Source organism: Lampetra fluviatilis, chromosome 25, assembly GCF_964198595.1.
Source record: "Lampetra fluviatilis chromosome 25, kcLamFluv1.1, whole genome shotgun sequence".
In the NCBI taxonomy this organism is placed as follows: domain Eukaryota; kingdom Metazoa; phylum Chordata; class Hyperoartia; order Petromyzontiformes; family Petromyzontidae; genus Lampetra; species Lampetra fluviatilis.
In genome coordinates this window covers 3,496,623-3,512,704 of record NC_136299.1, presented here as the reverse complement: position 1 = coordinate 3,512,704, position 16,082 = coordinate 3,496,623, and the positions used below count along the sequence as shown (strand labels likewise).

At 44.0% G+C, this 16,082-nt stretch overlaps 1 protein-coding gene across 1 annotated transcript in view; it reads left to right on the top strand.

The window, feature by feature from the left end:
- Positions 1-16,082, top strand: part of LOC144941608 (uncharacterized) — a 56,035-nt gene that overhangs the window by 28,262 nt on the left and 11,691 nt on the right. The window contains exon 2 of the mRNA XM_078867928.1: positions 3,817-4,005. Within this exon, the coding sequence (XP_078724054.1) occupies positions 3,817-4,005 (189 nt within the window). The remainder of the gene's footprint in view (positions 1-3,816; positions 4,006-16,082) is intronic.

Below are 16,082 nucleotides of genomic sequence, written 5' to 3'. Positions count from 1 at the left end.
TACCTTTTCTTGAGTCATTGTATGCAAGGGCAGAGATTAGGGATTAATAAAGTACAACCATAACCACAATCATATAAACAGAAATATATTTTATGGAAATTTATTGGGGGTGGGGGACATTTTGAGCATATTTTAATATTAGGGGGGGTGTGTGTGTGTCCCCCAATATATATTATAATTACGGCCTTGGTGCAAATCATTGCGCCACTACTCCTTTCTCCAAACATTTCACGTCACTTTAAACGCATCACGTGCGGTGTGTGTGTGTGTGCACGTGCAGCCACATTAGCACTGGGGAGACAAAGGCGGCCGGGCGTGGTATTGGCCACCCACCCCGTCGTGTGCCGTGCCGGCCTTCATAGGTGCTCGCTCACAGCACTTGCCCCAACAGTCTGTTCAATGCTATCGAACCGGCGACGTTGATCTTACAAGGCAAGCGCGTTGCTCACCATCGCAACCACTGCAGCACTCAACCTCGACTCTAATCGGCAAATCAATCTCAACAAGCTGCACGTGTTGGAATAAGGACGAAAAAGGGAATTTAATTGATGAATTGATAACACTAAACAAACACATCCGAAGCATTAATGCGCTGTGTAGTGTTTAAATGGCAATGTGATCTATGTAATGTTATATTTAAATGGACTTCTGTCATTTAAAAGCAATGCCTGTATGCGTGTGTTGGGTTGCCGCGGTGGCGAGATGTTCACTCCCTCGCCTGGTATGCAGGAAGTCGTGGCTTCGATCCCGACCCTGACGCCTGTGTATTGTGAGTTTGCGTGTCTCTCTTCCCGTGGTCGTGTGGATTTTCCTCCTGGTCCTCCGGTTTTTTTCCTTCCACATTTGAAATCAACATCACGCGTTTAGACTATTTGGCGGCTATAAATTCCCCTATGATAAGCCACTTCGTTGAGCTATCATTTGTGACCAGGTCGCTTCTGAAAAATATCTATATTGCTCAGTGGGCCTTACCTGGTAAAAATTTTTTTGTAGTTTCATAACAAATAGTTCGTAGATGAATACAAAATAATAGTTTCTAGTTGTTTAACTGTTAACTATTTTAAGTTAAAGCTTCCACGACTGCCGGGATTCATATTATTGGTTCTTTCGGTAAAGTCACGTAGAAGGGAAATAAAAAAATACAAAAAAAAATTAAACAATACAAATGTATTTTTTATATATTTCTATTATTTTATTATTTCCCTTCTACGTGACTTTACCGAAATAACCAAGAATATGTTAACTATTTGTCACATTTTTCCTAATCTGGTAATTAATTAGTCGTCCAGTGTGTGTGGGTGTGTGTGCACGAGCATTCTTTGGCGAGGGAAAGGTGGCCTAGCGGTTATTGCGCTGCGCTACGAACCTGGCGACCCGGGTTCGATTCCCGCTCACGGCCAACACCGGTGACGATTATCTGAACTGGTCTTGGCCCTCCTCCAGGTCGACTCAGCCTGAAATGAGTATCTGGTGCGATGTGTGAACATTCTAGATTTGAGGCTTTCATGACTGCAATGATTCGTACTCTTAAACTTTTTCGGTAAGGTCACGTAGGTAAAAAACAAATAATAGAAATAAAATAAAAATCACATTCTTTTATTAGAAATAAAATAATAAATCACATTATTTTATTTCAATTATTATTTCAATTATATTTTTATTATTTATGTTCTACCTACGTGACTTTACCGATAAACCTAAGAGTACGTGTGAACATCTCCACTCGGGAGACAAAGGCGGCCAGGCGTTGTGTTGGCCACGCACCCTCTCGTGTGCCGTGCCGGCCTTTATAGGCGCCCGCTAATAGCACTTGCCCCTACAGTCTATTAAGGCTATACGGGGAATCTTTGTCTTTGGTGAGGGAAGGTGGCGCAGTGGTAAGCCATGCGAACCCGGTTTTCCCGAGTTCGATTCCGACATCGGTGACGAATAAAGTTCAGTTCTGATCCATCTGATTGTAATACAAACCTGGCTCTGGTTTGACTCTCTTCTAAGTTTGCTTCGCCTAAAATGAGGAGCTGGTTTAGTCACGCGATCAAAAAAAGTAATGAGGTACTGTGTCAGGAATACAAAGCCGGCCGGGTGTCTGGGGTAAGGTGTGCCTCCACCTGCAGTTCGTGTGACAACGTTATCCAGCCTTAATAGGTGCTCGCAAACAGCGAATGCTCTATCAGGCGGTCCAGACAACGCGCGTTCGTGGAGCGGTGGGGACACGTGGTTTCAGCGTCGCGCTCCAATCCCCACGCGTGGAGACGTCACTACATGTAGTGACGCGTGGCCACGTCACTCCATCTCCCGTCGATCCAGTGCCCGATGAAGCGAGTGCAGGGCCTGTTGCATATGTTGTAAAGGGGCCATGAATAAATAAAAACACGTTAAATGTTTACTTGCACAGTAAAGTAATTGTATTTTTCATTTGCTATACAGCCAGATAATACGACAAATCGCTAACCTTAAACACCCAGTCGTTCATAAAAGTTGAAGGCGGTATAGTACTATAGTAATAGAGCAAGTGCAGAATCACTGAACCGGAATTGATAGTATAATAATAGGTGTAACCCTTTCTGGCAACAAAATTTACATACAAATTAAAATAATATAAATAAAACATAATAAAATAATAAAAATTTAACAAAATAACATTTTTTAAAATTATGTTTTATTTTTATTATTTTATTATTTCCCTTCTACGTGACTTTACCGAAAGAACCAAGAAGATGAATCCCTGCAGTCACGAAAGCTTGAAATCGAAAGGTGTTAAGATGTTAAAACACCAAACTGAAACCTTTTGCAAGGAATCATGTCTGCATTAACCACATATATTTGTGGTGAACATGCAAACGGAAAAAAACATACTCTGATAATATATGCATTGTCTTTGAAACTGATTGGTCCACACCAGAGACAGCTTTCTTCGTCTCAAAGAGTGTTAGATTATGAGGGCGCCAAAAGGCGAACGGCACAAAAACAATGCCACGATCAGGACTTAGTGCATTTTCCCCTAGGTCGACTCAGCCTAAAATTAGTACCTGGTGCGGTGTGTAGTAAACATCGCCACTAGAGAGACAAAAAACGGTGTGGTGCTGGCCACCCACCCCCTCGTGTGCCGCGTCGACCTTAATAGGTGCTCGCTAACAGCACTTAAACTAAACTATTTTTGATGATACCAGGTAAGGCCCACTAAGGTATTTTGTTATTTTCAGAAGCGACCTGGCCACAAATGATAGCTCAACGAAGTAGCGTATCATGACGTGCAAATTTCTAGCAGTCAACTACTCTCGTGGTGTATTGATGCTAAATGTGGGGGGTTTAAACCGGAGGCGCCGGAGACAAATCCACGCGACCACGGTCTGAGAGAGAGAACACACACACTCCAAATATACAGCAGGCGTCGGGGTCGGGATCGAACCCACGGCCTTCTGTATCCCGGGCGAGGTAGTTGCCATCTACTCGGCACCGTGTTAAAGTCTATACGGGGGACCTTTGTCTTTCTTCCATTGGTACCTCATTTGCCAGTAAAAAAAAAAAAATACCTTTTTTTCTGGCAACAAAACTGGTGTTAAGATGTTAAAACACCAAACTGAAACCTTTTACGAGGAGTCATGTTTGCATAGACCACAATACCTGCAGTCATGATGCAAACAAAAAACATAACTTTGATAATGTATGCACTGTCCTTGCAGTTGATTGGTCCACACCCGAGACAGCTTTCCTTAGAGCCTAGTCTCACATGGTGTTGGACCAGATGACGCCAAAAGGTAAAAAAAAACAATGATCATATTTGTCTTTTCTTTTTTTGGGGGGTGGTTTGCGCAGATGGATGCAGCGCCCCGGGCAAACGCATGTGTCCGAGCATGTTCCCCGGGCCGGGCCCGGCGGGCTGCCCCGTACGACTGCTGCCCGGAGTGGGGCCACGGGCGAGAGGTCTCCCGGACCCCCACTACGTGCTGCCCACCCAACACCCGGCCGCCTCCCTCGGGCTGCCCTACCACGACGGCTTCCCCGGTACGCCACGAGAAGCCGCGTCACCGCGTTGGGTCTCTCGCTTGGCCCCAAAGTCAGCCCCCGTCCGTGTGACGAGTGACGGGGCTGATTTTGGGCTGGTTACCACTATGTGGGAGAAATTGTTACCGTGCTAAGATATTAAAAAAACACGATTGTTTTAATTTTGTGGCGGGTGTAACGACGCATTTCTATTTACGCGATCGACCCCAACAGCCTCTATTATGGATAATATTGGTCGCGAAAGCATATGTGTTAAACTGTTTCGTTTTATTTATATATATGTTATTTAAGCGATTGGTTTACCTTTCCTATATTTTGTACTCCCTCTCATCCCTTACTCCTAACCAGGTAACACCCTAACTGCTTTGTAGTGGTTGTCGTCTATCCTATCCGCCGGGTACGACTACTCCACGCAGCGCTCCCCCTACCCCACGCCCCCACCCCCTCCCTCTCCCCCCCCCCCCTTGCTCCTCCCCCTTCCTCACCTATATAACCTCTTACCACGGCCACTCTCTCTCCCACATCAGCAAACATTTACTTGCTGTGGTTTTCCCACCTGATGACGATGATTGCTTGTGTTGCAATCGAAACGTCGTGATTTTATTCATTTAATTTTCTACCTACGTGACTTTACCGAAACAACCAAAGAGTATGGATCCCTGCAGTCACGAAAACTTCAAATCTAGATTTTGTATTGTTGCTATGTATGTGGTTCCGTGTTTGTCGTACACATATTAAGCATGAAAGCACTTGATAATGTGCATGATAAGCCACTTCGTTGAGCTATCATTTGTGGCCAGGTCGCTTCTGATAAAGACGCTAATAGCAAAGTGGCCTTTACCTGATAAGAACAAACAAATAGAGTTTTATTTGCGTAATTTTAAGTGCGTTTATTCAATTTTCCTAAACTTTGCACTCCTATCGTGTTTTTGTATTGTTTGTTGAAACGTTCTGCCCGAACTGGACATCTGTAAACAAGAGCTTTATAGCACATCGGATTCCTCCGGTATAAATACAGATTCTGATTCTGCAGTGTCCATCATGGGCAGTATCCACCGTGAGCAACACCCTTATCCTGCTTCATGGACACTTAATTCTCGCATTCCGTGGTTGTTTCATAGCGCATTCGTGTTTTCCCCAAAAACTATCATTTATATTAATGCATACGTTGATATACTTCTTTAATGGCATTTGTACCATTAAAAACAACCACCTTGACCTTGTTATCATACATATTCGTTTTCTGGAGACACAATGGTTAAAGAAAATAATTGTTAGCATTTGCCATTCTGGGTGGTACCAACACCCAAGTTTGTAACCTTTTCTCCATCGTCTGCCAAATATTGTTGATGATTTAACGATTCTGTGACCAGATCTTCGTTGAACTTTTGCATTTTCTGTGGCAAGAAAATATTGTCAAAAGTGATGAGCGACAAATCCAGGCCGTGGTGGTGGCTACGCTGCATGTGGCTTGTCGTCCAGCACTGTGCAGGCTGCGAGGGTTGGCGTATCGCCGCACAAATGTTGCTCAACTCCCTTCCCGTGAGCGTTAAGGAGGTGTCGGATGGTCAGGAGGAGGCAGTACAGCAAAGATGTGAACTCCCACCTGTTCCATCTGTATGGGATAGAGCGTTGCTCCCTCGCACGTGTGGAGTTTCTCCAGGTGCTCATATTTCCTGCCACATGTACACAGTCATTAATTGGTGTATAATACCTTCATTTATAGTGGACGGCAGAGCTTGGACAATTGTTAGTGCGTGCCTTTGAGTCGCTCTGTCTCTACGAGAGAGAATGCCGCGTGGTGGCGGCAATTTACATCTGTTAATTATTATCATCCAGCGACTACCTGGGAAGAGGGACACGATTCGGATTCAGCGGCGAGTTGCACTTGTGCATTGAGGATCATTACATCCATCCACTGTTTTTAAATCCTACATTTGTCCACCCAGCAGTATAATTGGGCACACTGAGAGTGATTCGGTCGTCGGGGGGTTCCCGTGTCAATGGCGTAGAGTGTGGGTACTTCCACCTCTTCCGCCGTGGACGAGTAGGCCAAAAACCCTTTGAGATGCGCTCTCAAGACATCCACCTCGTGGAGGGTGCTTCTGCCAGCAATGTCGTGAGCAAGACAAGAGTGGCCTTTCTGAAGACTTTAGAAGCCATATGCAGCGGCATCTAGCGAACATATTGAGGTTCATCTTCATGGTTCTTTCGGTAAAGTCACGTGACTTTACCGAAAGAACCAAGAAGATGAATCCCTGCAGTCACGAAAGCTTTAAATCGAAATTCATATTGAGGTTCGTTTGCCGACATTGCACTTTAAGGAGTCGATAACAGCACCCGGGTGGTCAGCGCCCTGAAGCTGTCGTCATTATTTGCAGTAATAGTGGCAAAGAGAGAATGACCCAGAGCAGGAAGGCAGCGGCCACGCGGTGAGCAGGCGCCAACGATTGCCCAGGCTCTGCGGTCCTCTATATATTAAGGTGGTGTCGGCAAAAGAATGAGGAAATCGGAGGTACCCGGAGAAAACGCACACGTGAGAGGGGACAACATTGTATCCCGTAGAGGCAGAAGAGGTGGAGTCCACGTCTCTGTTGTACCGCCTATCTCCTGGCGAGTCAGGGTGTATGGCTTGCATCCTCAACGCCTACGCGACGGCAGTTTCACAACAACATCTGTGCGACCCGGCAACCCTCGCTGCTGCCTCAACAGTGCTGGATTACAGGGCCACCATGCAGCGGTAATTTCACATTCTGTTACTCAGAGACTATTAAACAAACAGACACGAAATCTAATTGATCCTTGTATTTCATGTAATTGTATGCCCGAGGCTATTTGGACAGGGCTGTCCGGCACAAGTTTGAGGCTTTGTGATAAAAAATGAAACAATCAAATAGCCTATGAAGTGACTTTCACGTGTTTTTGTTGTTGTTGTTGCAATGAGTAAACTCTGGACACTGACGTGGGACCGCTGGCTAGCAGGTGGACGAGACTGGGCATATCGAGTGTGAGAGTTGTAGCTGGGAGGGAAGCGTTTTCTTCTTGTAAGGTTCATCAACACCGAACTGAAGGTTCATCAACACCGAACTGGAGGTTCATCAACACCGAACTGAAGGTTCATCAACACTGAACTGAAGGTTCATCAACACTGAAGGTTCCCCAACACCGAACTGGAGGTTCATCAACACCGAACTGAAGGTTCATCAACACCGAACTGAAGGTTCATCAACACTGAAGGTTCATAAACACTGAAGGTTCATCAACACCGAACTGGAGGTTCATCAACACCAAACTGGAAGTTCATCAACACTGAACTGAAGGTTAATCAACACCAAACTGAAGGTTCATCAACACCGAACTGGAGGTTCATTAACACCGAACTGAAGGTTAATCAACACCGCACTGAAGGTTCATCAACACCAAACTGAAGGTTCATCAACACTGAAGGTTCATAAACACTGAAGGTTCATCAACACCGAACTGGAGGTTCATCAACACCGAACTGGAAGTTCATCAACACTGAACTGAAGGTTAATCAACACCAAACTGAAGGTTCATCAACACCGAACTGAAGGTTAATCAACACCGCACTGAAGGTTCATCAACACCAAACTGAAGGTTCATCAATACTGAAGATTCATCAACACCACTCTGAAGGTTAATCAACACCGCACTAAAGGTTCATCAACACCAAACTGAAGGTTCATCAACACTGAGCTGAAGGTTCATAAACACCGCACTGAAGGTTCATCAACACAGAACTGAAGGTTCATCAACACAGCACTGAAGGTTCATCAACACTGAAGGTTCATCAACCCCGAACTGAAGGTTCATCAACACCAAACTGGAGGTTCATCAACACCGAACTGAAGGTTCATCAACACTGAACTGAAGGTTCATCAATACCACACTGAAGGTTCAGCAACACCGCACTGAAGGTTCATCAACACTGAACTGAAGGTTCATCAACATCACACTGAAGGTTCATCAACACCGAACTGAAGGTTCATCAACACCAAACTGAAGGTTCATCAACACCAAACTGAAGGTTCATCAACACCGCACTGAAGGTTCATCAACACCAAACTGAAGGTTCATCAACACCGCACTGAAGGTTCATCAACACCGCACTGAAGGTTCATCAACACTGAAGGTTCATCAACACTGAACTGAAGGTTCATCAATACCGAACTGAAGGTTTATCAACACTGAACTGGAGGTTCATCAACACCGAACTGGAGGTTCATCAACACCGCACTGAAGGTTCATCAACACCGCACTGAAGGTTCATCAACACTGAACTGAAGGTTCATCAATACCGAACTGAAGGTTAATCAACACCTAACTGAAGGTTCATCAACACCGCACTGAAGGTTCGTCAACACTGAAGGTTCATCAACACTGAGCTGAAGGTTCATCAACACTGAAGGTTCATCAACACTGAACTGAAGGTTCATCAACACCGAACTGAAGGTTCATCAACACCGCACTGAAGGTTCGTCAACACTGAAGGTTTATCAACACTGAACTGAAGGTTCATCAACACTGAACTGGAGGTTCATCAACACCGAACTGAAGGTTCATCAACACTGCACTGAAGGTTCATCAACACTGAAGGTGCATCAACACAGAACTGGAGGTTCATCAACACCGAACTGGAGGTTCATCAACACCGAACTGAAGGTTCATCAACACCGAACTGAAGGTTCATCAACACTGAAGGTTCATCAACACTGAACTGAAGGTTCATCAATACCGAACTGAAGGTTTATCAACACTGAACTGGAGGTTCATCAACACCGAACTGGAGGTTCATCAACACCGCACTGAAGGTTCATCAACACCGCACTGAAGGTTCATCAACACTGAACTGAAGGTTCATCAATACCGAACTGAAGGTTAATCAACACCTAACTGAAGGTTCATCAACACCGCACTGAAGGTTCGTCAACACTGAAGGTTCATCAACACTGAACTGAAGGTTCATCAACACTGAAGGTTCATCAACACTGAACTGAAGGTTCATCAACACCGAACTGAAGGTTCATCAACACCGCACTGAAGGTTCGTCAACACTGAAGGTTTATCAACACTGAACTGAAGGTTCATCAACACTGAACTGAAGGTTCATCAACACTGAACTGGAGGTTCATCAACACTGAACTGGAGGTTCATCAACACCGAACTGAAGGTTCATCAACACTGCACTGAAGGTTCATCAACACTGAAGGTGCATCAACACCGAACTGGAGGTTCATCAACACCGAACTGGAGGTTCATCAACACCGAACTGAAGGTTCATCAACACCGAACTAAAGATTAATATCAATTTTCGTTGCACAACTTGGATTTATTTTAAACATTTAAAGATGGTGAAAGAAGTTGTCCTTGTAATGTGGTTCGTAGGAAATATGCATCGTGCAATCTCCTGTCTTGTTACGTGTAGGTGTCGGACACATCTCTGTAGGCTTACCGCTATACTTACATGCGGTTAGGGGCCGTCCATAAATGACGTCACGCACCTGGGGGGGAGGGGGGAGTTTGACATTTGTGACGAGGGGGGACGGGGTTGAGAAATGTGACGTCACATCAAAATGCGCAACTTTAAATAAATGTAGACAACACGTTCTACTTAATTAAATCGACTTTTAATAAATGTTTTCTCCTACAACATCAGAGTGCAGCGCCACATTAAATACGCACTACAATGACAATAGTTTAAAGCGATTTGAAGCGTGTTTTTTTTTTTGGGGGGGGGGCAGAGCTTTTATGGACGGCCCCTTAACAAACAACAGCTAACTATTTAGAACAACTATATTTGGCACCTGTGAAAAATAGCTTCAAAGCTCATCAGATTCCTCCAATATGAACAAATATTCTGCTACCACTGAATGGCTCTGAAGAACTCATAAACGTTTCACCAGAAATGATTAAAAAAAACATAGAAATGAATAACATCACGCTATAGCGCAATAGCGTGAGAACAAGATTGTGTGAAATTGTTTACGTTATTAGAAATACAATGGAGAAAATATTCGCTTCATCGTACACTTTAGGGTCAGATGGCAGGAGTAAAATGAAGATTCATCAACACCATCCGGCACGGCCAATGTATGAAGTCGTTACATGATGAACAAACGCACTAGTGTATTACCAGTGCCGGATTCAGCTAGTAGCATATGTTATAAAGGGGTCCTAAATACATAAACAAACACTTAAATATTAAAACACACATTTTTAACTTGTATACAAAAGATAATAGGACAAATCGCTAACCTTAAACACCCAGTCGTTCATAAAAGTTGAAGGCAGTATAGTACTATACTATTAGAGCAAGTGCAGAATCACTGAACCGGAATTGATACCTTGAAAAGCCTTTAGCACAGGGCCCTTGAAAGTGCGGGGACCGTAGCATTTCTAGCGACGTGATAACCATATTCATCAATTGTGTTGGGTGGAGGAGGGTGCACGACACACAATTTACCCACGCCATCTTATCCGCTAATCAAATGTCAATCGAAATATTGGTCACGAAAGGCTATGTGTTAAAGGGAAAAGTCACGTCTTCACGATTTGCGTCTTCAGATGCCACGAGTTTGCCACAAGCTGTCTTCGGCCAAACTAAAGATATCAACTTCCTTGATATTATTAGCGTCCAGTGTAAACATCCTGGCCCAAAATATGCACGCTACATCAACCGATTGACAGTTCAATACACCAACACACTCCTAAGTGGATTTACTGCGCACGCCTAAATGTAACCACATCTCGAGAAGCTGCACAGAGACAAGGGCCGTCTTTATTTTATATTTAAAAAAAAGAGGAGAGAGGGAGGGAGGGAGGGGAGGCATTGGGAGGCAGAGGAATAAAGGATTCGTTCTTCTTGATCCTGGACTGGGATGTTATGAGTTTAACACGTAGTCTTTCGCGACCAGTATTACACAGAATAACGTCGTTTATGGGTTAAATCACGTAAATGTGAATGCGCCGTGAACCCACAATTCTAGCAAAGTCGCCTGATGAAGCTGGTTGTATCAAATTAGGTCACGTTTTGTTTCCGTCACAAACCTTACTAAGTGGCTGTGTCGGCTGGTGGCGGCTTTAACGACACATTTACATTTACGCCACCGAACCCCAAAAAACATTTATTATGAAGGTTATTTGGAGAAATGTCTCATGCCGGCCCACTTCGCTGCCTTGTTCTCGCTTGGAGATTGGGCACGGCAACAGCTTTGCCACGAAAATCACGAAGCTCTTCCTTCATTTATTGATATTTGGGCCTTGGCGTTCAGTGTTTAGATTGAAGCTCGGCGAATTTTTGAACTGTAATAAGCAATAACGGAAATTCTAATTTGAGTCAGTGTTGACTCAGCCCTTCATCATTATCCCCCCTACCCACAGGGTCGGTAAAACGAGTACCACCTGGTGAGCAGAGCCCCTCGGAACGTCGCGAGTGGTACGTGCGGTGCTTCCTTTCTCAAGGAACGTGCACTTGCCTCGCCAGACGATAGTTTGCGTCTGCTCCCTGTCTGCACGATGATTGATCGGCATTTATTATTTGGCGTATTTTCCCACGTGGCAAGTTGGATTTGATCATTCTCTGTCTGTTGGCGGATGGTTAAGTGAAGCAATTTTACATTGCACCTCTACGCGATCTAACCCAGGAGTCGACAACCAAAATAATAAGAAGGGCCATATTCCTTTTTTCGAAATCGGTAAAAAAAAAACACTCTCAATATTTCAAGAGCCACAATGCACGTGAACACCGTCTCGTTTTAACGTGCATTCTGATCCTCAAAGAGCCGCAGGTTTTCCGACCCCTTATTTAACCGAAAAAAAAATCAAACTATTACGAATCGTAATTTTGGTTGTGAAAGCCTACGCACAAAAAGGTGTGTGTGTTTTTTACATTGACATTGAATTATACAACGTGCAGTATTCGTCGTAAGTGTTTAGCTTGGGCAGACGCTGCCCCTTCGAGTGAAGTCAATCAACCCACGTTCAGGATTATTGTGGATGGCACCAATTCTTAACAACAACAACATTAGCTTTCATTATTTGTAATGCTTTACAACCAGCGTACCTCACTCATTTTCAGAGGGGGGGCTACTTTCGCCGATAAGACATCACCATTGTAAGGATCGTCACACATCTGAAACCATTGGGGGGTTGACAGCAGCACGATGATGATGGGGGTGTATTCACACGTTGTGTATTGTCGTGGGCCGCACTCGAGGCCACCAGGGGCCCGTCCAGTGGCCTGCGGTGGCCTTACAATGAAGACCGCTGCTTTATAAATCAGCAAAGAATCGACTGTGCGCGATTTTCCAGAGTCTAATGCTTCTAGAACATAATTTGGAACTTGAGCCGATCACAATTGTCTATAGCAATGGTTCTTACCCTTCACTGCAGACTTGCACCCCTTTGGTTCTCAACCGTTGTACAATGTTAATAAATACGTAGGGTTTGATGAAACAATGGAGTTATACATTTTGATTTAAAGCTTTCGTGACTGCAGGGATTCATATTCTTGGTTCTTTCGGTAAAGTCACGTAGAAGGGAAAGAATAAAATAATAATAAAATAATTAATATATTTTTCTTATTAATTTTTATTTTATTTTATTATTTCCCTTCTACGTGACTTTACCGATAGAACCAAGAATATAAATTAGTTGTACTTAACGTCCCCGTGCTCAATTTGTGTTTCCGATGATTTGCCTTATAAAAAAAAGAGTCTGGCCATGTCTCGCACCCCCAGAAAGGTAATCTTGCACCCCCAGGGGGTACAGCGTGCAGCCCAGGTTAAGAACCGCTGCTCTATTGAGTGCAATACACACGACACGGCCAAGCGTATGGCTTTCTGCTGTCGCTGCTGCAATCAGTGCACGACCTACACCAGCCTGACTCACCACAGCGGATGGCATTTACTGAGCATTGTACATTTACTCGGCAGTCATCGTGCACATAGAGCAGTTATAGTAGGATCTATACTAAGTCTATAAATTAAGAACCACTGAAGGTATTTATAGTGGTAAGTGCATATACTGCTCTGCGTAAATGCAGCAACAAATAGGCACATCATCATGTGTATTTATAGTTCGGGTTTAAACTGTGGTAGCACAGGTATATGTTACACGTGTAACATACGGACTCAATAAAAAAATAGCCACATTTGAGGAACATAAATTACAGCGTATAAGGCATGCTGTGATTTAATATCATGGCCAAATGTGCATGATAGGACTTGAATAAATGATGAATTAAAGCCAGTCTCTCCACGTGAAGAACATGTAAATGTCCGAGTCAATCATCCAGCGGGCTTCTGGACTTAGGTTGAGTCTTTTTCAATGACAGCCTTAGTTCAAGCAGACAAACACTGACCCGGATTCGACCTTTTGGGTCTCATCAGTAGAGTGAGGCTTGTTAATAAACAAACGTTGTTACGTTCTAGATTTGAAGCTTTCGTGACTGCAAGTATTCATACTCTTGGGGTTTTTCGATAAAGTCACGTAGGTAAAAGTAAATAATAAAAATAAAAATAATGGAAATAATAATAGAAATAAAATTATAAATCACGACGTTTCGGAGGCAACACAAGTCTCCGTCATCAGGTGGGACCGTCATAGCTAGATTTACTGTATCCAGTGATACTCTTAGATTTTTCCGTACGTTGCTAAGTGCTGTTGCAGGCAGGCATATGGGTCTCTTTAGCGCATAAAATATAAAGATAAGTACGTACGATTTAACTTTTATATAATATTACTTATTTATTCAAGAAAACCACACTTTCTCTTTTTTGGGAAGATCCTGGATTGGTGCTTTTTTTGATGTTTTGAGCTCATTAATTAGTTTGCATTAAATGGGGAGGGCACCGGAGCGGCAGAAAATAAACCCGAAGCACGCACGAGGGAGCAACACTCAATCCCCATACAGATGGAAACAGACGGATAATTATTAATCTACTTGATTTTAGCACCCTCTCTTGGCGAGCATCAGAAAATGTGTGTCGGACACCCTCCTCCACCCGACACAGCCAATTAATAAAGTTGTCACGTGATGAACAAACGTTGCAATCTGTGACTGCTTCAGTGTATTGGTGGAGAGCAATCCTACGACTAAAAACTACGAGAATAGGTTTTCCCCTTTTTTCTGGCAACAAAACAGGTGTTAAGATGTTAAAACACCAAACTGAAACCTTTTACAAGGAATCATCTCTGCATTAACCACAATACTTGTGGTCAGAATGCAAACAAAAAACATACTTAGACCAGAGGACGCCAAAAGGACTTTTGGCATCTGGTCTAACACCGTTTGAGACTAGGCTTGAAAGAAAGCTGTCTCTGGTGTGGACCAATCAGTTTCAACGACAATGCATATATTATGAGAGTATGTTTTTGTTTGCATTCTGACCACAAGTATTGTGGTTAATGCAGACATGTTTCCTCGTAAAAGGTTTCAGTTCGGTGTTTTAACATCTTAACACCTGTTTTGTTACCAGAAAAAAGGGGAAAACTACTGGCAATGAAGGTCCCATGACTAAAAACGGTGTTGTATTTTACCAGGCAAGTCCCGCTGAAGCTCTATAGCTCTTTTTCAGAAGTGACCTGGCCACAAATGAAATCCCAACGAAGTGGCTTATCATGTGGAAATGTATAGCGGACAAATACTCGAAGCACAACATGTTGTTGATTCTAAACGTGGTGGGAAAAACCGGAGGACCCGGAGAAAAATCCACCCGACCACGGGGAGAGAGACACACACACTATATAGGAATCAGGGTCAAACCCACGACCTCCTGCACACCAGGCGAGGTCGTTAACATCTCGCCACCGTGACACCACAATGGTACATACTGCTGGTTGTAACTATGTACCAGCGAAACGTCGTGCCCAAATGTTAAATGGGTGTCTGCTCCACGGCCATGAGTGAGTTCGTTACTGAATTTTGTTACATAGTTTACGTGGAATATCAGAGTGCTGATGACTACCCGAAATGTCGAAACCGGTTCAGAGTTTGCTTACTTAAACAAATTATGCCGCTTGATAATAATGGGCTGCCTAAGCCAAGATGCCGACGCACTTAAAATATCTTAAAACATACACAAAGCATTTGGTATTTAGACGCGTGGACAGAAAGTGGACTTCGCTTTTATATAAAAGTCAGTGTAGATTACGTAATTTAACACTGACCACGTGTTCCATCGTAGGGCAGCGTGTTCATGAACGATGCAGTAATAGAGGCCATCAGCACCTCCGATTTGCACCGTTGGCTACACGAACGAAGTTCAACGTAGAATGCACACAACATGGGCGTAGCATTCAACATTCGGAACCTACTTATACTGAACCGCGGAGTATCTCGCTTTTTATTTTACTTTCATTAATTTTAATTTTTACCTACGTGACTTTACCGAAAAAAAAACCCCTAAGAATATGAGTATCTCGCTGTTGCGCTCTACCGATGTGTTCACGGCCTGTATCGCGTGCGTTGTTGGGCACGATGCCTGACGTTTCGTGCCCACGTGCTGTTGCTCATAATGAGGAGCTTCTTCAGCGCGTGTTGTTTACCGCTACGCAATGGAAAGCGTGAATGAATCCGTGTCCCACAGTGCCCACAGCTTTACCCACCACCACCTCAAGCAGCAGTAGCAGCAGCAGACGCAGGAGCAGGTCGTGGGGGTGGCAGCTTCGTGTGCTTGTTGTTCCATGTCGCTATGACTCCCGCCCCAAGTGTTTGTCTGCTGCTATAAGGCAGCCTGTGTAGTAGTTTAGCTCTGCTACAGCGGCATGCTCCCTGGCTTGGTAACAACGCCACGGGGCTTAACTCGGTTGAAACGCGATCCGGTGTAGAGAGATCGTAAGCCGACTTGCAAATCCTGTAGGCCATCTCGATATGCACACGTTGCTAAAAGTGAATGGCGCGTCCCACGCAATTGCGTGCATTAATGCGAACAAAATGATGCACGTGACGCACATACTACAGTGTGCGCTCTCAATGTGTGTTTTTGTGATGTTAGGCATTTGCACAATTAGTATGTTCAACTTATTTCGCACCGTACGGAGCCAACCGTGCTCAT